General features: G+C 38.2%; 2 protein-coding genes and 1 long non-coding RNA gene across 4 annotated transcripts; 1 reads left to right on the forward strand and 2 right to left on the reverse strand.

Moving 5' to 3' along the window:
* Nucleotides 1–1,561: 1,561 nt before the first annotated feature.
* On the reverse strand, nt 1,562–4,934 carry LOC106308511. The gene is made up of 2 exons (XM_013745669.1): nt 3,656–4,934; nt 1,562–2,703 (listed from the first exon to the last, which is right to left on the reverse strand). The coding sequence occupies exons 1-2, from the start codon at nt 4,932–4,934 to the stop codon at nt 1,562–1,564; spliced, it is 2,421 nt and encodes an 806-aa protein (XP_013601123.1).
* A 1,952-nt stretch (nt 4,935–6,886) lies between these two features.
* LOC106307654 (probable BOI-related E3 ubiquitin-protein ligase 2) lies at nt 6,887–8,538 on the reverse strand. The gene is made up of 4 exons (XM_013744670.1): nt 8,372–8,538; nt 8,179–8,270; nt 7,792–8,087; nt 6,887–7,467 (listed from the first exon to the last, which is right to left on the reverse strand). Exons 1-4 carry the CDS (start codon nt 8,470–8,472, stop codon nt 6,979–6,981), a joined length of 978 nt encoding a protein of 325 aa, XP_013600124.1. The 5' UTR covers nt 8,473–8,538; the 3' UTR covers nt 6,887–6,978.
* Nucleotides 8,539–8,592: 54 nt separating this feature from the next.
* LOC106307655 lies at nt 8,593–9,619 on the forward strand. Of its 2 annotated transcripts, none has more exons than XR_001263368.1 (2): nt 8,593–8,737; nt 8,893–9,619. It is a non-coding gene; the product is annotated as an uncharacterized LOC106307655 (long non-coding RNA). The 2 variants fall into 2 exon arrangements; XR_001263367.1 differs by having other exon boundaries at nt 8,900–9,619.
* Nucleotides 9,620–19,854: the final 10,235 nt, after the last annotated feature.

Consider the following 19,854-nt stretch of genomic DNA (forward strand, 5'->3'; position numbering starts at 1 on the left):
GGTCGAGGTTCGGGTTTTACGTCACTTGTAATATTTCTTTAAGTTGTAGGCGTTCCAAGGTCGTATTTCTGGGAGGCCAGTTTTGCGTTTTTCTAGCTCGTAGACTCCAGTTAGGATTTCTTTGGTGACTTTGTATGATCCTTCCCATTTTGCTCCTAGTTTTCCTGCCCCTGGTTCTTTCATTCCGTCGAACACTTTTCGGAGAACTAGGTCGCCTACGGAGAAAGCACGGTTTCTTACGTTGGAGTCGTAATAACGTGCCGCGGCTTGTTGGTAATTTTGCACTCGTACTGCTGCTTTTTCTCGTCGTTCCTCGATCATGTCTAATTGGTGGATTAATAACTCTTTGTTGAGTTCGGCGTCTTCTGGACATATCCCTCGTCGCTGACTCGGGACCTCGACTTCGGCTGGGATTACGGCTTCGACTCCGTAAGATAGCGAGAGTGGTGTTTCTTGGGTTGCTGTGTGAGGGGTCGTTCTGTAAGCCCATAGGACACCGTGCAGCTCTTCGCCCCACCTCTCTTTCTTGAGGTCGAGTCTTTTCTTGAGGTTGTTCATGATAGTTTTATTTGCGGCATCGGCATGACCGCTGCATTTTGGGTATCAGGGGATTGCGGCCTTAATTTTGATTTTCCATTTTTCGCAAAACTCGTTGAATATTTTTGAGATGAATTGTGGTCCATTGTCGGTTACTATCTCGTATGGTAAACCATGCCGACAGATGATGTTTTTCCAAATGCAGTTTTTCCAAATGAAGCTGGTTACCGTCGTAGAGGTGACGTTGGAGAATGCTTTGCCTTTGATCCATTTGGTAAAATAGTCGGTTAGTACCAGGAGGAATCCTAATTGGGCTGGCCCAAAAGGTACTAGGGGGCCTACTACATCCATGGACCATTTCATAAAGGGGTATGGTGAAGATATTGTAGATAATTTTTGAGTCGGTTGGTGTATCATTGGTGCGTGCCTTTGGCATTTGTCGCATTTTAATGCGAATTGCTCGCTATCAACGGCGATCGTTGGCCAGAAGTAGCCTAGTTTCATTATCCTGATTGCTAGGGATCGCCCGCCAAAGTGGCTTCCGCATGATCCTCCATGAGTTTGTTTTAGGATTGTGAATGCGTCTTTGGGCGACACCCCCAACAAATAAGGCTCGTCTAGGCTTCTTTTGTACAGTTTCTCTTCCATAATACAATAGCGCGAGCTCCGGGCTTTTATTTTTCGAGCTTCCCATCTTTCAGCGGGGAGTTCCCGTATTTTATATATTTAACCATTGGGGTTCTCCAATCTGGTCTAGCTTCGAGCTCTTTTTTGAAAGCGTCGTGCGCCTCGTTATTAGTTTTGTGGATGGCTTCTTCAGGGTCAGTTGATGTTGTTGATGTTCTTCTAGTCCTGACGCGTGACGTGCTTGGGGTTGATGGGTCGTCGAGCTCACCGCTGGTTTTGTTGTCGAGTTCCTGGCTTTCTTTCCGTGCTCTGCTTCGTGTAGTGATTACATCGATGCGCGGGAGGCTGTCTTCTTGAAGATTGCTTCCTTTGCACGGGAGATCTATGCTAGGCTTTTCTATTCCTTCTCTACCGGTATTATTCTTTTTACCGCTGGGTTGGAAGTTGAAGCCAGCACAGCTAGAGCGTCGGACGACGTGTTATCTCCTCTTGGGATTTTTGTGAGCACGAATTTGTCGAATTGTTGAGCGATCTCTTTTAGGACTATGAGATATGCTTCCATTCTTTCGTTTTTTGCTCCGTATTCTACGTGGAATTGGCTCGTGACTAACTGCGAGTCGCTGAAGGCGCTGATTTCCCGAGCTCCAACGCTTCGTGCGAGTCGTAGGCCGGCGATCAGAGATTCGTATTCGGCTTCGTTGTTTAATGCGTTGAATCCCAGGCAAAATGATTGCTCGATCATTTCCCCTGTCGGGGATTCGAGCTGTATTCCGATCCCGGATCCCTGCCTCGATAAGGCCCCATCGACGTGTAATTTCCACGTTAGGGAATTCGATTTCGCGCTGTCCTCTTTCGGGACGAGTTCGATTACGAAATCGGCTAACACCTGCGCTTTCGAGCTCGTTCGCGGTTTGTATTTGATATCGTATTCGCTGAGCTCGATCGCCCACTTCGCCAATCTTCCTGATTGGCTTGGACTGTGGAGTACTGTCCGTAGGGGTTGCGATGTCATGACCGTGATTGAATGCGACTTAAAATAAGGTCTTAATTTTCGTGCCGCGGTTACTACCGCTAGCGCTAGCTTCTCCATCAAGGGGTACCTGGTTTCGGCGTCTACCAACACTCTACTTACATAGAATATCGGTCTTTGTTCTCCGCTTTCTTCGCGAATTAGCACTCCGCTCACAGCGTGTTCGGAGGTTGCCACATACAAAAGGAGGGTCTCTCCTATGGTTGGTTTTGACAGAATGGGCGGTTCGCTGATATATGTCTTAAGTTCTTTTAGGGCGGAGTCACATTCGGTGTTCCATTCGAATTTCTTGTTTCCTTTCAATAGCTTGTAGAAAGGGAGGCATCTGTCGGTCGATCTAGAAACGAAGCGGTTCAGCGCAGCTATTTTTCCGGTGAGGCGCTGTACTTCTCGGATCGATGTAGGAGGTAAGGTATCGATGAGCGCGGCGATCTGTTTCGGGTTGGCCTCGATTCCTCTTTCGGTTACAAGGTATCCGAGGAACTCTCCGGAGGCCACTCCGAAAGTTCCTTTTGTAGGGTTCAGTTTCATCCCGAATTTATTAAGAATGTTGAAACATTCTTGGAGTTGTAGAACTCGTTGGCTTTGGATGAATTTACTAACATGTCGTCTATGTAAACCTCCATCGTTCTTCCAAGTTGCGTGGAGAAAATTTTATTTACTAGTCTTTGATAAGTAGCTCCGGCGTTCTTTAGTCCGAACGGCATTACTTTGTAGCAATAGGTAACCCGCTCGGTTAGGCCTGGGCATAAAATCCGGAACCCGAAATCCGAATTAAACCCGAACCGAAAAGTCCAACCCGTTATCCGACCCAAAATGTAAAAATACCCGAACGGGTCTTGTAGGGTGGTACAAAAAATATCCGAATCCGAAGTGTTATTAACCGAACCCGAACGGGTAACCCGAAAAAATCCGAAATTAATAGTCAATATAAATATTTTGAAATATATATAAGTATTCCCATTATTAAATTCAATATTTGTGGTAATATGATATATAATAATAAATATTAAAATTATAATAAATGATTAAAGTACACAATTAGTTATAAATAATATTTTATAATTTTCTCATTGAAATAAAAAGTCTACTCTCTATAAGACAATACATATTGTTTATAAATGATGTTTATTTTCATGCTTGATTTAACATTTTATTGTTATTTTATCAATTTTATGTGTGATAGATTAATTTTTATTTAATTTAGATGTTTTTCTTTATGTTTTGCTTCAAAAATTTTATTTTTTTACTTTAGTTATATCCGAACCGAACCGATATAACCCGAATCCGTACGATATATGATTACTTTATGGGTTTTGTGACACAATACAATTTTGAACCGAACCCGAAGTGTTATTATCCGAACCCGACCCGTATTAATAAAATTTTAGTATGGGACTTAGGAGCGTAAACCCGAAAATCCGAAAACCCGAAAAACCCGACCCGAACGCCAACGGGTACCCGAATGCCCAGGCCTATGCTCGGTGATGAACCTAGTTTTTTCCTGGTCGTCGGGGTTCATGAAAATCTGATTGTAACCAGAAAATGCATCCATGAACGAGAGTAGTTCGTGACTGGTCGTGGCTTCTACCAGCCGGTCGATATGCGGTAATGGGAAGCTATCTTTTTGGCATGCTTTGTTGAGATCGGTGAAATCGATACATACTCTCCATTTTCCATTTTTCTTTTTTGCTACGACTGGGTTTGCGAGCCAGTCAGGATATTGGACTTCGCGAATGGAGCCGATTTTTAGGAGCTTATCCACTTCGTCATTTACCGCCTTGGCCCGTTCGGGTCCTAGCTTCCTTCGTTTTTGTTTGATAGGTTTGAACGTAGGATCGACGTTCAGGTCGTGAAAGGTGATATTGATGTCGATTCCGGGCATGTCTGCCGCAGACCATGCGAATGTTCTAATATTTTGCTTGAGGAAAGATACAAGGTCGTTCCTGATTTCAGGAGGGAGATCGTTCCCGATGTTAACGCCTTTTTCGGGGGAGCTCTCGTCTAGGGCGACGATGCTCGATAGGTCTTTGGCGGGATCTTTTACTGAGAGGTCGCGTGCGCATGGGATATTCTCCTCCTTCTGTGGCATCTTTCGGAATTCAGACATGTAACAGGCTCTGGCTTGTTTTTGGCTTCCGAGTATGGTTTTCTCGCCGGTTGGAGATAAAAACTTCACGCATTGGTGGTAAACCGAGGGGACCGCCCTCATCTGGTGCAACCAGGGGCGCCCTACGATGGCATCGAAGGGCATAGGATGATCGACTACGGTGAATTCTGCTTTCAGTTCCAGATAGTAAGCTTTGGTGGTTAATAATATGATCCCAAGCGAACGGATCGACTTTCCTTCGAAGCTGGCGAGGGGAGTCGTTTCTCGTCTGATCATTGGGATCGGTTGCTCGAACGCCTGTACCGTTTTTTGTGAGATGACGTCGACAGCGCTTCCAATGTCGACGAGGATTTTCGAAAAGACGGCGCCTTCGATTTCCAATGCGATCACCAAGGCATCGTCATGGGGCATATCGAGCTTTTTAGTTTTGTGCTCGTGGAAAGTCACGATCTCTCCTTTTGGTATTGTATCTTCGGGGGTGATGATGGTGGAATCGTTAATCGCTTGTCGCGATGCGCTGGATCGCTTGTCGAGAGTATCGATTTTTCTTGATGCGATCGGCCTCATCGATCTGAAGAGGTCGAGATCAATCGATTCGATGCAGTTGGACTTGATTGGAATGGGATCCATAGTCGCGCTTAGGAAACTTAAAATGGTTTCTTAGCAAAGATGTTTTTCGTTTATCTTCCCCACAGTCGGCGCCAAAATGTAGAACCTAAAATCTACACTAAGTATTTGATAGTGATCGGGGTTTAATCTAGGGAAGACAAATGATGTAGGCAACGATATGTTTATAACACAACGATGTTAAACAGTTTCCAGTAGGTAAAAATGGACTTTATTGATGAATAAGATCGAATACAATGAGTTGAACTAGATCGAGTGATACAAACGAGATCCGTAAAGAAAGAGTCTAAGATCGGGAGGAAAACAAGGTCGATGTAAGTGTGTAGCTCTCTCTAGGGTTTTCAACGTGTCCTTCTTCATGTCTCTTCTCCTTTCATTATAGTAAGTTGACTTCGTGATCTCCGTAGTTGCTCCACGATCTCCGGGATTGGTCCGCGATCTCCGGGGCCTCGACTCCTTTGCTTTTCGAGCTCGATTGCTTGTTATGGGCTTCGGTTCCTTGCGGCCCATAACTCTGATCGCGGCCCATTGATGTATTGACCGAAATTGGGTCCAACACTAGTAACACCACTAATACACCAATAACAATGTGAAACCAACAAAATAATTTTGGGATAAATACTTAAGATGTCGCAGACAGATGATCAGTCTCATTTTCGTGTGCTGACAAATCATCACTATTCCCAGTTGAAAGCGATTCTACATGATGTTCTTCTAGAGGAGGAGTGGCTTTTTTCCTGGACTTTCCTTTTGTTTGCTTAGTATTTCTTTTCCCTCCACGCTTACGCCCTGTCATTATCTCTATACTCTCGATATCCTATAACAACAAACATTCAATCAGAGCTGAATCACTCAGCAAACTCATTCAATATCAACAAAACAGATCATTCATTCTTCTAATTTCATGATCTGCCTAATCTCACACCATTCATTCAAGTATTAAATCTCCAAACATTCAATCACGAAAACAGTGACTCCAAATCATTGACAACTCTCGACAACATCACTGCACTAATCTAAGAACTAAACTTTCGATCTCCATAACTTCAAAACCAAACATTCACTCTCCAAAATCTCATAACCAAACCGATGGAACAGTATCATGATCAGCAGCTGTATTCAACATTTTCAATACTAGGTTTTCAATCTCTATAACCTCAAAACCAAACATGTCCAAGTTTCACTCTCTGTTATCTAATAACAACAAATTTTTTATATTCAATTCACACAATTTAACACAAATATAACACCATGATTTTTGATTTTTGATTTTTAATCTCAAATTCATATTCAAAATTCTGTAAAGAATCTGAACCTAACCGATTTTCTACCACAATCGTTTCAAACCCACGACAAAATCAATCAAAAAGTGGAGAAAGAACATATCTTTTTACACGGAAGAGACGATAACGAAAAGAGGACTTCCACGAAAAGAGGAGATGGAAGACAAAGTCTAGGGTTCCGTCGATTTCGTCGCCGACGGAAGCAGAGGGAGAATGGAATACGCCCTAGGAGAGCAGTAGCAGTCGATTCGATCAATTTTGTCGGTTGATTTCGTCGGATCTAGGGTTATAGACCGATCTTGGAGAATTAGGAAATCAGAGAAACAAGGAAGGGGCCAAGAGGCCAAGGGAAGACTGGAGAAGAAGCGGTGAACGCGGTGGACTTCATCGTGTTCTAGGGTTTCCGAGGAGATTTGATTTCGTTGATTTTCTTCTAATTTTCAGTTTTAGGAAAAATGAGAACGACACGACAAAGAAGAAAGTGATTTAGGAGAGGGAAGCGCGCGGATCATCCGGATTATAATGGGTCGGGTCGAATAGTTAAGTTAGATCCTGCAAATTCTTGGTTCCATTAAAGACAATTTCAATTTTCTCCACGTTTTTGATGAAAATATAATAAAAATTATAGTGTTTTTAATTGGTGAGATAAAATAGAATAAGCATGGGAAATACTAGGGCAATCGAGCATAAAGTCCAGAAAGCAAGATAAGTTACAAACGAGTTCGTTAGCTAATTAGAGTTTTTAGCTTGGGTCAAATATCATCTCACATGTAGACTTCCATCCCTAGAAACTTAGAAGATTGACACAAAGGACAAGAGCTAAGCTTCCTCTCACACTCCTTACACAAACACATATGCTTACACGGCAACAACAACATACACACCTCTCTCACTCCACAAAACCTGCACATCATCATCGTCGCCTTACCATTGAAGCAAGAGGCAGCGTCATCCAATTCGCTGTCTCCACATCCTTCCATATTGCTCTCTCTCGGCCGACCGTGAGCGCGTTCGAGATTGTAGTTGAGAGCAGCGATCATGTTCTCGTTGTAGTTCGCACGTTGTTGCCATGCCTCGGCTTCCACTGTAAGCTGTTCAATTTGCACCTCGAGTTCCTTGTTCTTTCGGTTTATCATCTCGAGTTCCTCGTCTTTTCCACGAAGTTTCTGGATCACTCTTTCCTCCATGAGTGACACGGTTTTATGCTGACTCTTCTGGATCTTCCCAAGGATGGCATGCCGTAATTGGTCTCCCTGTTGAAGATACAGAGAATCAAGAAGTTAAACGAAAAAAACAACAAATCAATTCATCTCCCTCATATATCCAAGAAGCTATACAATATATGGATTAAAGCATATATATATGCAGAGAAACCATTTCATACAAAGACAGAAGCATGTGTCCTATTCAAACAGATCGTGTTTTATCAAACCAATAGCAAACTGGTCAAAGAGCAGATAGAGACAAGTCAGACAACCTAACTTGATCAAACAAGATCCACTTCATACATAGACGCAAGAACGTGTCCTATTCAGACATATCTAGTTTGATGAAACTAGTAACAATCTCTAACTCACCTGAATCTTGATAAATCGATCGATTTCTGAATCCTGCCTCAGTAACTCCTGATCAACATCGTCTCCGACGAGCGACAACAAAGCCGAGCCATTAGCATTGTCAAGGGAGAGACCCAAACCGGTTGAGACAGACCGGCCTTGCCAAAAATCAATTGAAGATAACTGAGAATTGTTCTCCATGAAATCCATTTCCTTTAGACTCTTTCGACCATAGATGCTGTTCCACTCGAAGCCAGCGCCAACATCAGAACAGTCGGTTTGCAAAACCGGTCCAGGTGCAAAACCGGGAACGTGGACTAATCAAATTACAGAGACAGAAGAGTTTAGAGCTTAAGATCTTGAGAAACCTAAATTAAAGAAAGGGGGGGGGGATTCAGATGAGATTACAAGGAGGAATATACGGAGGATGCTCATGGAGATTCGCGGAGCTTTCGAACCCTAATGCTGGTGAAATCTGGCCGTCGATCCCGCAAAAGTCTCTGGCGAAATTAGGCTTTTGTTGTTAGAAACTTTGCAGAAATTAGGGTTTTTTTTATCATGAAACCTCAAAAGGAGAAAAACAAGAGAAGAGATTGCTTACCTGAAATGGTGAGGAAGCGCCATGGAAAGGTAAACTTGGCGAGAGAGAGAAAAGGAGAGAAGGAAAACGGATTTTTTTGGCTTCTGAAACTGGAAACTCATAAGAGTTGTATTTACGATCAGCTCCTCGTATTTCTCTCAATCTTTGTTTCCTACCATTTGACTTCGGTTTGTTCCATTATTCATCTTATATTCTTACAAAATCAAACTTTAGCCCGGTTTTGGTTCAACCCGCACACAGCCTAACTTGTTAACATCAGGTTGAAGCTGAACTACAGAGAAAGGGTAATCATTCTTTCGATCTCCTTCTATCTTGCTTGTTGGTCTTTTTATGGATATCTCTTGGGTTGGATAAGATCTTAATAAGGTAAAGTTTTAGTTGTGATTTGTGAATTGATGAGTTAGAATTTCTTCTTTTCTCAAGTTTTATGTTATTCATCTCAAGACTTGTCTTCAGAGATGAACACCGTATAGTGAATCAGTGGATAGTTAGCGAAAACTATTGATAAAGTTTTCTTTAAGCCTTAAGAACCAGGTCACCGCCGGTCCTATCATACTTTCCACGACGAGTTGCCAATATCCGAAATTTTTCTCTGTTGCGTTGAAGTGTGCTTGTCTCATGGATATGTTGTCATGTGATCACTACAATCTGTCTCGTATGAAAAAGATGGGATCTTAATTTTGTCCTAAGTGTCGGAACAGTATCTCGGTTATCTTTGTCGTGAACTGCGTCTTCTGTGTTGCAGCGAGAACGTGCTCTATTTCTGGCACTGAACTTGTCGCCCGATGAACCTTGGATGAGATACTTTGTATTGAATTCCAAAGAAGATCGATTTATTGGTTGGTTGGTTGACCTATTCAATCTACTGCGACTTGATGTCCTGCCGAGTTTTGATTGGTTCAGAATAGATCTCTTCTTGCAGTTTCGGGATCGGTATTTTGAAGCAATGATTGTCTATAGACTGCAACTAGGGAATTGAGCCGTTCATTAGTAGCTTTTTGATGCATCTTGTCTCTCGAAGCGCCTCACCATATTTTGCATCATAGTCATCACCACGGCCAAGTCTTGCTGTGCAGCTGATGCGACTTGGCCTCCGGTTCGAGTGTCATCTTCTTCGACCATCGTAGATCTTCTTTGGCGCTTATTTATAATTTCCACTGATGATGTCAGTTATTCAATTTGAATTTGGCATGTTCGAGATGAAATCACAAATTTTATGGTGAGTTAATTGAAAGATATTTATTGGAAGATTAACAATCGATTACAAGGAAGTGAAATTGCTTAAAAACAGTGATTTTCTAAGAACATAATAAATCTATGAAAATCCTATCTCTTGTGCCGACTTCTATGTGTCTGTGAATGTTGTCTCTCTTTGCTAGTTCTCTTTTATTTGTTGTCGACTCGCCGACGTCCTCCTTTTTTCGTAAGCCGACATGGTATTCCTCGACTGCATCTTTCTTTAACTGTTCCAAATTCATTTACATGATGATGGCTTTGTCGAAGGACTCCGTCCATCTTCAACAAGAACAAAGTTGTGCCAAATGGCATACAGTTGTTGTAGCTTCGGTAGAAGGAGGGACAATGAAAACTTTCTAAATAATACGAACCTGGTCAAATTTATATAATCGTCTAATATTTTACATGCGTACAAAAAAACTCATTTATCATGCTAAAGTAGTATGATTTGGAGTGAAATTTATTGTTGGGCAACCTACTCAATGTATTCCAATGCCGATGATTGGTTGAGTTGTAACAAATGTTTTTAGCTATAACTTATATTTATAACCTAATTGTCAATCAAGCATTATTTAGTTTTAAAAGTTAAATCAGAAAAATTAAAAAAATTGACTCAGAAATCTTATTTTTAAAGCATTAGACATGATAGGTAAAAACTGTAGATGATTGCATAGTCTCATTTATTCTACAGCTTTAAAAGTAAAGCAATCAAGCTGTAATTTATTGTTCAAACCCTACAGCCAGATCTATTTTTTTTCTTAAATTTATAGCTTTGAAAAGCAATTTTTCTAAAGCATTATTTCAAGTTATTTCAGAACATATTTTTTTTTTCATTTGACAGACATGTTTCTTTCACTTGACACACATAATAATATATTTAAAATATATATTTATATAGACGACTAGAATATTATAATTGTACAGTGTAAAGATTATGAATATCATATAAATATAAATTTAAGTTTCAAATTTATGGATTTATGTATCATATATGAATTATATATATATATATATGATACTCATTATATATTAATAAAATATATTTAAATTTTTTAATTTTATCAATTATGATTTTGAACCTAATATTTTTAATTATTTTTTTGTCAACGCCCATAATAGAAGATCAAGTGGTGTTCGAATTTGAGTCGTTCTGAAGAGATGATAGGTCCAACCGGGTCTTATCTATATGAAAAAAGAGAACATCGCTGCTTCTTGCCTCTTTTGCAAGAGAATAACCTAATACTTAATTGAATATATATAATTAGTATTTCTTAAAAAAATCATAGTCGAGTTTATATAACTACACTACAGAAACCTACAACTTAAATTTTATAGTAAAAAAAATCTAACACTATAACACATATATCTATATCTTAGATTCTATAAAAAAAAAAAAAAAAGCTATAACGCAAAAACATACAGCTTATATTCTATAAATAAAAACTATTGATGTATAAATCTCTTTCTTTTTCTCAATTAATTCTTACAACTACATCAAATACCACTAAGTCAAAAAATCATACAGAAGAAATTGTACAGGAAAAATTCTAAAACTAAAGTTCAAATAATCATCCACAATATTTTTAGATAACATACACACACATATATATTGATTAATCTGAAGGTATTCCAAACCTATGAAAGTGCCCAGACTAATTTATAAGGGAATGTGTAGCCCACAAATGAATTTCAAGTATTTTTTGTACTGTCCACACTTTTCGTACACAGTTTTTATACCCATGCATTTTAAAAATAATTATTAAAATATATATGAAAATGAATGTTAAAATATAAAGAAAAGAAATTATAATTTATTGTAGCAATTATATTCTTATATACCTTAAAATTTGAAAAAACAAATATTATTGTTAAAAAAACCTAACTAAACCAAAATGTATTGTTTGACGGTAACATCTCTAAAACCCAAAACCAAGTTACACTAAATAGTAATATATATTTACCCTAACTCTAATTAATGCACTAACTTAACTAACTAAAGCATCCCATTTTTTGGTTACTCTAACAATGAGCCACGTAGGACCATAAATGCCAAGGGCAAAACCAACACAAAAAAGCCTAGGAAATAGAGAATATACACCTCAAGAAAGAAGTGGCTTTTTGTGTAAGAAAGCTCAAGAAAGTGACTTATAGTGTAAAGACGACGTGAAGGAACAACCGTCACTGAAATTCATTGTTTTATTTTATTTTTTTAATTCATAAATCATAAATGATAGAGAGAGAAGAAGAAAAGGTAAGGAGAGACAGAGAGAGAAGTTTGATTGATGGTTATAATGGACATTCATCAAGGTAAATATGTTTGGCAAGTGAGAAGTGACCTTTTGTGTTATTATAAAGTCAAAATGTAACTATGAGAGTAAAAAAAAATTATATCAAAGGGGTTTTCCACTTATCCTAAGTTCTCATACTTGATCAATGACCCTTAGAATATGAAGAGAGAAGTGGAGAACATTTCGATTAGTAGAAGTCATAAGTTCACAAACTCTACACCAATAGACATTTTGTAAGTAAACTCGGAGAGAAGTATTGCTTGTCAAGGTCTCTTTTTTGGTCTGTTGCTATGTTGTTTGTAAATTATAAGATACGTGTCCATGATTATTCATGTTCAAACTGTTGTCTGAAAATCTCGACCACGCAATATTGTTTGTAATATCTAGTGGACACAAAAATTTATAGGATTGAATCTCATCCTCGTAGTTCTCATTCCTAAACATGCTAAGATCCTCTTCAATTTTTTTGTCAATATCATCTTCATTATCAAATTCATTAGTGTCTTGGTACTCATCTTCACTCTTTTCTACTTCCTGATCACCATCAAATGTATCATCTTGTTGCTCAACATCAATCTCGTCATCATCAAGAGCCTATTGCTCAGCATCAATCTCGTCATCATCAAGAGCTTTTTGCTCAGCCTCTTATCTCATCACCATAAACAACATGTTTCTCAGCCTATGTGTCAATCTCATCAGTAATCTCTCATTATTATCGACCTCTATCACAGTAATTGTGTCCTCTATGTCCTCTTGTTGTAATGCTTGAACATCATTTGGTTGTCCTCTTTTTTAAACTATGATGTTGTTAGCAAATTGTAATGTTTGAACACTCAAAATAGCTTAGAATACATTCGGAAACCCATAAATTACATTCCTAAATAGCTAATTTGTCATAGATATAAAAGATAAGCAATACATTAAAAGAGTTATCAAAGACATTCCTAAAAACAAATATCTATGGATCAAAGTTTAACTGAAAAAAAAATATAAAACATCAATTTTCATACATCCTAGTACACATCTAAGTTTGTGTTGCAGGTGGTGTAGTTGAGGAGACGTCATCGTCTTCTAGTTATTGAGCATGTTGTTCCATGTTGAGACGCCTACGCTTGGCTCTGCTTTCTATAGACTGCAACAAAAGTGAATGAATGAATGAATGAATGACAACAAAGACGAATACTTTACTAAACCATGACAATATACCTCATGAGGACACTTCCTTGAGTTGTAGCCTTCATATTTACCATTGCATTTAGCACCAGTCTTTGTCTTATCCCATCTGTCAAAGATTACATTTCTTCTTGTCTTGATAATATATTTGATAACTTGCTTATTAAAATTTTCACCACTGTAAAATGTCTGCATGAGACTAAAAACGCCATCTAATCCCCCCGCCTTTTAGCCATCCTCTCAGTTTGTTCCTCTTCATCACCAGATGACTGCTCAATGTCAGGATATATCACATCCTTGTCTCGAATCTCATCCTCGTAGTTCTCATTCCTAAACATGCTAAGATCCTCTTAAAAAAAATTTGTCAGTATCATCTTCATTATCAAATTCATTAGTGTTTTGGTACTCATCTTCACTCTTTTTTACTTCCTGATCACCATCATAGGTATCATATTGTTGCTCAACATCAATCTCGTCATCATCAAGAGCCTATTGCTCAGCATCAATCTCGTCATCATCAAGAGCTTTTTGCTCAGCCTCTACGTCTATCTCATCACCATAAACATCATGTTGCTCAGCCTATGTGACAATCTCATCAGTACTCTCTCATTATTATCGATTATTATCGACCTCTATCACAGTAATTGTGTCCTCTGTGTCCTCTTGTTGTAATGCTTGAACATCATTTGGCTAGCCTATTTTTAAAACTATGATGTTGTTAGCAAACTATAATGCTTGAACACTCAAAATAGCTTAGAATACATTCGGAAACCCATAAATTACATTCCTAAATAGCTGATTTGTCATAGATATTAAATATAAGCAATACATTAAAAGAGTTATCAAAGACATTCCTAAAAACAAATATCTATGGATCAAAATTTTAACTCAAAAAAAAATATAAAACATCAATTTTCATACATCCAAAAAGGCATCCTAGTACACATCTAAGTTTATGTTGCAGGTGGTGTAGTTGAGGAGACGTCCTCGGCTTCTTGTTATTGAGCATGTTGTTCCATGTTGAGACGCCTACGCTTGGCTCTGCTTTGTTTAGACTGCAACAAAAGTGAATGAATGAATGAACGAATGAATGAATGGCAACAAAGACGAATAATTTACTATACGATGACAATATACCTCATGAGGACACTTCCTTGAGTTGTAGCCTTCATATTTACTATTGCATTTAGCACCAATATTTGTCTTATCCCATCTGTCAAAGATTACATTTCTTCTTGTCTTGAGAATATATTTGATAACTTGCTTATTAAAATTTTCACCACTGTAAAATGTCTGCATGAGACTAAAAACGCCATCTAATTCCCCCCCCCCTTTTAGCCATCCTCTCTATTTGTTCCTCTTCATCACCAGATGACTGCTCAATGTCAGGATATATCACATCTTTGTCTCGAATCTCATCCTTGTAGTTCTCATTCCTAAACATGCAAAGATCCTCTTCAATTTTTTTGTTAGTATCATCTTCATTATCAAATTCATTAGTGTCTTGGTACTCATCTTCACTCTTTTCTACTTCCTGATCACCATCATATGTATCATCTTGTTGCTCAACATCAATCTCGTCACCATCAAGAGCATGTTGCTCAGCATCAATCTCGTCACCAACAAAAGCCTATTGCTTAGCATCAATCTCGTCATCATCAAGAGCTTTTTGCTCAGCCTCTATGTCTATCTCATCACCATAAATAGCATGTTGCTCAGCCTATGTGTCAATCTCATCAGTACTCTCTCATTATTACCGACCTCTATCACAGTAATTGTGTCCTATGTGTCCTCTTGTTGTAATGCTTGAACATCATTTGGTTGTCCTCTTTTTCAAACTATGATGTTGTTAGCAAATTGTAAGGCTTGAACACTCAAAATAGCTTAGAATACATTCGGAAACCCATAAATTACATTTCTAAATATCTGATTTGTCATAGATATTAAAGATAAGCAATACATTAAAAGAGTTATCAAAGACATTCCCAAAAAGAAATATCTATGGATCAAAGTTTAACTGAAAAAAAATATTAAACATCAATTTGCATACATCCAAAAAGGCATCCTAGTACACATCTAAGTTTATGTTGCAGGTGGTGTAGTTGAGGAGACGTCCTCGGCTTCTTGTTATTGAGCATGTTGTTCCATGTTGAGACGCCTACGCTTGGCTCTGCTTTCTATAGACTGCAACAAAAGTGAATGAATGAATGAATTAATGAATGAATGGCAACAAAGACGAATACTTTACTATACGATGACAATATACCTCATGAGGACACTTTCTTGAGTTGTAGCCTTCATATTTACTATTGCATTTAGCACCAATTTTTGTCTTATCCCATCTGTCAAAAATTACATTTCTTCTTGTCTTGAGAATATATTTGATAACTTGCTTATTAAAATTTTCACCACTGTAAAATATCTGCATGAGACTAAAAACGCCATCTAATTCCCCCCCCTTTTAGCCATCCTCTCTGTTTGTTCCTCTTCATCACCAGATGACTGCTCAATGTCAGGATATATCACATCTTTGTCTCGAATCTCATCCTTGTAGTTCTCATTCCTAAACATGCAAAGATCCTCTTCAATTTTTTTGTTAGTATCATCTTCATTATCAAATTCATTAGTGTCTTGGTACTCATCTTCACTCTTTTCTACTTCCTGATCACCATCATAGGTATCATCTTGTTGCTCAGCATCAATCTCGTCACTATCAAGAGCATGTTGCTCAGCATCAATCTCGTCACCAACAAAAGCCTATTGCTTAGCATCAATCTCGTCATCATCAAGAGCTTTTTGCTCAGCCTCTACGTCTATCTCATCACCATAAACAGCATGTTTCTCAGCCTATGTGTCAATCTCATCAGTACTCTCTCATTATTATCGACCTCTATCACAGTAATTGTGTCCTCTTGTGGTAATGCTTGAACATCATTTGGTTGTTCTCTTTTTCAAACTATGATGTTGTTAGCAAATTGTAAAGCTTGAACACTCAAAATAGTATAGAATACATTCGCAAACCCATAAATTACATTCATAAATAGCTGATTTGTCATAGATATTAAAGATAAGCAATACATTAAAAGAGTTATCAAAGACATTCCCAAAAAGAAATATCTATGGATCAAAGTTTAACTGAAGAAAAATATAAAACATCAATTTGCATACATCCAAAAAGGCATCCTAGTACACATCTAAGTTTGTGTTGCAGGTGGTGTAGTTGAGGAGACGTCCTCGGCTTCTTGTTATTGAGCATGTTGTTCCATGTTGAGACATCTACGCTTGGCACTGCTTTCTTCAGACCACAACAAAAGTGAGTGAATGAATGACAACAAAGACGAATACTTTACTATACGATGACAGTATACCTAATGAGGACACTTCCTTGAGTTGTAGCCTTCATATTTACCATTGCATTTAGCACCAATTTTTGTCTTATCCCATCTGTCAAAGATTACATTTCTTCTTGTCTTGAGAATATATTTGATAACTTGCTTAATAAACTCTTCACCACTGTAAAATGTCTCCATGAGACTAAAAACGCCATCTAATTCCCACTACAAGAAATGTGGGTATTAATAGCATCAGATTATAGCGTTTATGGCAGTTCTGCTATTATATACCAACACTTGTTTTTTTTATAGCATTTGTCAATTTAAAACGCTATAATTGTTATCGCGGGAAAATAAAAAAAAATTAGCCGCCTAAATTTGCTAAATATATGCGTTTTACAATTGCATATCCAAAATTAAATGCTATTGTAAGTGTAAAATATGTCAACTTTTAGTCAAAATACTTTAAGTTGATCTTTGACGAGACTTTATTCACATCCTAATTTAACTTTTTCTTCACTGTTTTTCATCGACGAAACTCTCTTTTTCTCCTTGTTTCTCAGAAAATCCAAATAGTTATCTCAAATCAAAACTTCAATAAGGCTATTCATTGTCTCTTGTTTGCAATGAACCTCGCCGGTCAAGCTCTCTCTCTCTGATTTTGTTTTGATTTTCGTTTGGCCTTTTCATATTCTTCTGAGATTTGATCGATCTCTTGTTTGTGGTGTTGAAATCTGATAAAATATAGTTCTTTGATCACAATTCTGAGTTTAGACTTTTCATATTCTTGCAGAAAAATCAGATCTGTGTTTGCTTGTGTAGCATCTGTGTTATTTGTTTCTGGTTGGGTTTGAGAAGAGTGATTAATCTGTTTCTGTTTATGACTGATCTTATTTCAATTGATTCTATTAAGGAGAAAGTTGTTACCTTTTTTACAGTATGTTGTACAAAGATTGAATCTTAATATGTGTGAATGTGTTACTCTCCGCCTACTTGAATGAAGTATTAGACTCTAATTCCTCTTGTTCTTACAGTTTTTTTTATAACTTAAGTGGATGTTTTTATCTACAGGTGCTTCCTGCAATTTTTTTTGTGAAGGCTAATAAGGCAGAGTTTCTGAGACTGTGAGGTTTCAGAGGTTTGCTAGTGCTGATCTGTCTGAACGTTTTAAGAAGAAGAAATTGAAGTTGCTTATCCCTCATATCGTTCAAGTTATTTATCTCGGATCTTTGTCCGTGTTCTCAGTTGGAGCTGTGACACTTGCAGGCTTGATGTTAGGAGTTTTCAAGACTCCTAATCAAATGTTATAGTATAAAGGATGTCAAACCAGTTCTAAGTGATTCTAAAGCAAAGGGAATGCAAGACCATGCTTAATCTAAGTGCTATCAATTGTTAAGATGATTTTGAACTTGAATACTACTAAAATGCAATAAAGAACAAAGCTTTCCTTTCTTATGAGGTGGGAGAACTCATGGGCTAAGGGAATTGACCTTGGGTGATCAAGTTTCAATCTAAAGATGGTATCTTTCAATCAATCAATTAATCTTAGACCTTGGCACAATCCTAAACAAACTCTATCTCTAGATGAATGCTCATTCACTAAGATAACTCAAGCATCAAATCTCTTTGGTAAAGAGTGTTAAAAGCATAGTAGAGTTGGTTCAGGCATTTCATCGAACACCTATCGGGTGTGAAATGCCTAAGGCTCAACTTTAGAGAGGCCAACTCTAAAACTGCATTAAAAACACTTTACTAGCAAGGAACAAGATGGATATGTGCTACAACATCTTAGATCTAGCCGAATCACCCTTAGTCTCCCTAGCCCATGAATCCAAATATGATTACTCACTAATCTTCATGATAAACCCCAGAATCAATGATGATTTGGTGTTAATCATGATTAGTGATCAAATTAACAAAGCAATCACAAAGGATAAAGATCAAGATTAGATCTTTTTACCTAAAGGTTCCTTTTTTGATTAGATAGAAAACAAGGTGATCCTAACTTTAGGATTACAAGAGTATTTATATGTCTTTGGTAAACCTAATGGTTTCCATTAAAAAGTCTTAAAAGTCCTTAAAAACATTAAAATTCGACTAAGGTAAAGTCTCGACTCGAGTCGAAACAACTGGGAACACCCCGCGTCGGGTAGTCGTCGAGCTTCTTTCTTCATGCGAGCGGGTAGGCGTGTCCGCGTGGCCTCACCCCGCGTCGGACCGTCGTCTTCTCTTCTTCCTACGCGGGTATGCGACCCCGCGTCACTCAACCCGTGTGAGATTGTCTATGCTTCGTTTCTCTCGGTGAGTGCGGGTAACGGTGTACGCGTGATCCAAGCCGCGTTGGAGCTCTCCGTTGGCTCCTCTCGATGCCTCGACGCGGGTAAGAGTACCTGCGTTGGTTCAACCCGAGTTGTGCTCGCTTAAACTCGAACTAACTTCATTTTCCATCTCTTCTTGAGCCATAATGCTTATAGACACTTCCAATTACTCCATAGGACACTCCACTACCTGATTAGGACATATGAATGCAATATGGATTCTAAAGATGCTAAGTTCCTAATCTATATGATCATTATGTGCAAAATGGAGACTTAAAACAATGCAAATATGCAAGATATCAACTCCCCCAAACTTGTCCTTTACTTGTCCTCAAGTGATTTTGCAAGAACTCATAAGGAAAAAGGTTTGATGGTGGGAACTCATAGCCAAAAGTAACGCTTCCTAGCACTCAACTTAACATCCTAAAGAAACATAGCAAATTGCATGAGCATCTTCCTTATTATACTCTAGCTTCTCTAGGCTTATCCATACTCTTTTGCCTCTACTCAAGTTGCAATACTCATCATCAACAAGTTCCTTCAACCAGCCCTCACATTGATTCACACACACACACAAAGTGAATTCTCACAAATGGGCGTTTGATCTCAACCATTTGGCTAGGTAAGCAATGGTCTAATATGAATGAAGAGAGGGGTTCAAATGTTTTCATTTAAAGGTGGTTATCACTCAAAACAAGGAGCTTGATAATTATGCAAAATTTATCTAAGATTAGAAGCAACTCATGCATATATAGATTCATTCTCATCATTCTACCCCTCTTTTGTTATAAGTGATCACAAGTTCTACCCTTTTTATCATCATCTCAACCCCTCACATCACTCACCCAATGAACGACTCTCTTTTTCTTTTGACTCAACCACTAGGGACTTTAATTCACTTTTTACATGCTCTAACTCTTTCTCATTTCCTTCCCCACCTTCTCTTCGATTTTTTTTTTTTTTTATATATGGGGGAAGGTTCTTTGTTACATAATCTAGAGCTTTATACTTTCCTTTTTGTCCCTAGAGTTTTCTTTTCTATTTATACTCTTTTGCTCATCTCTCTCATCTTTCTCACTCCCCAAACCCAAGATATTGAAATTTAGAACACACCCCCAAATGCTAACTCATTGTGC

This window comes from Brassica oleracea, chromosome C8, assembly GCF_000695525.1.
Source record: "Brassica oleracea var. oleracea cultivar TO1000 chromosome C8, BOL, whole genome shotgun sequence".
Taxonomy (NCBI): Eukaryota; Viridiplantae; Streptophyta; class Magnoliopsida; order Brassicales; family Brassicaceae; genus Brassica; species Brassica oleracea.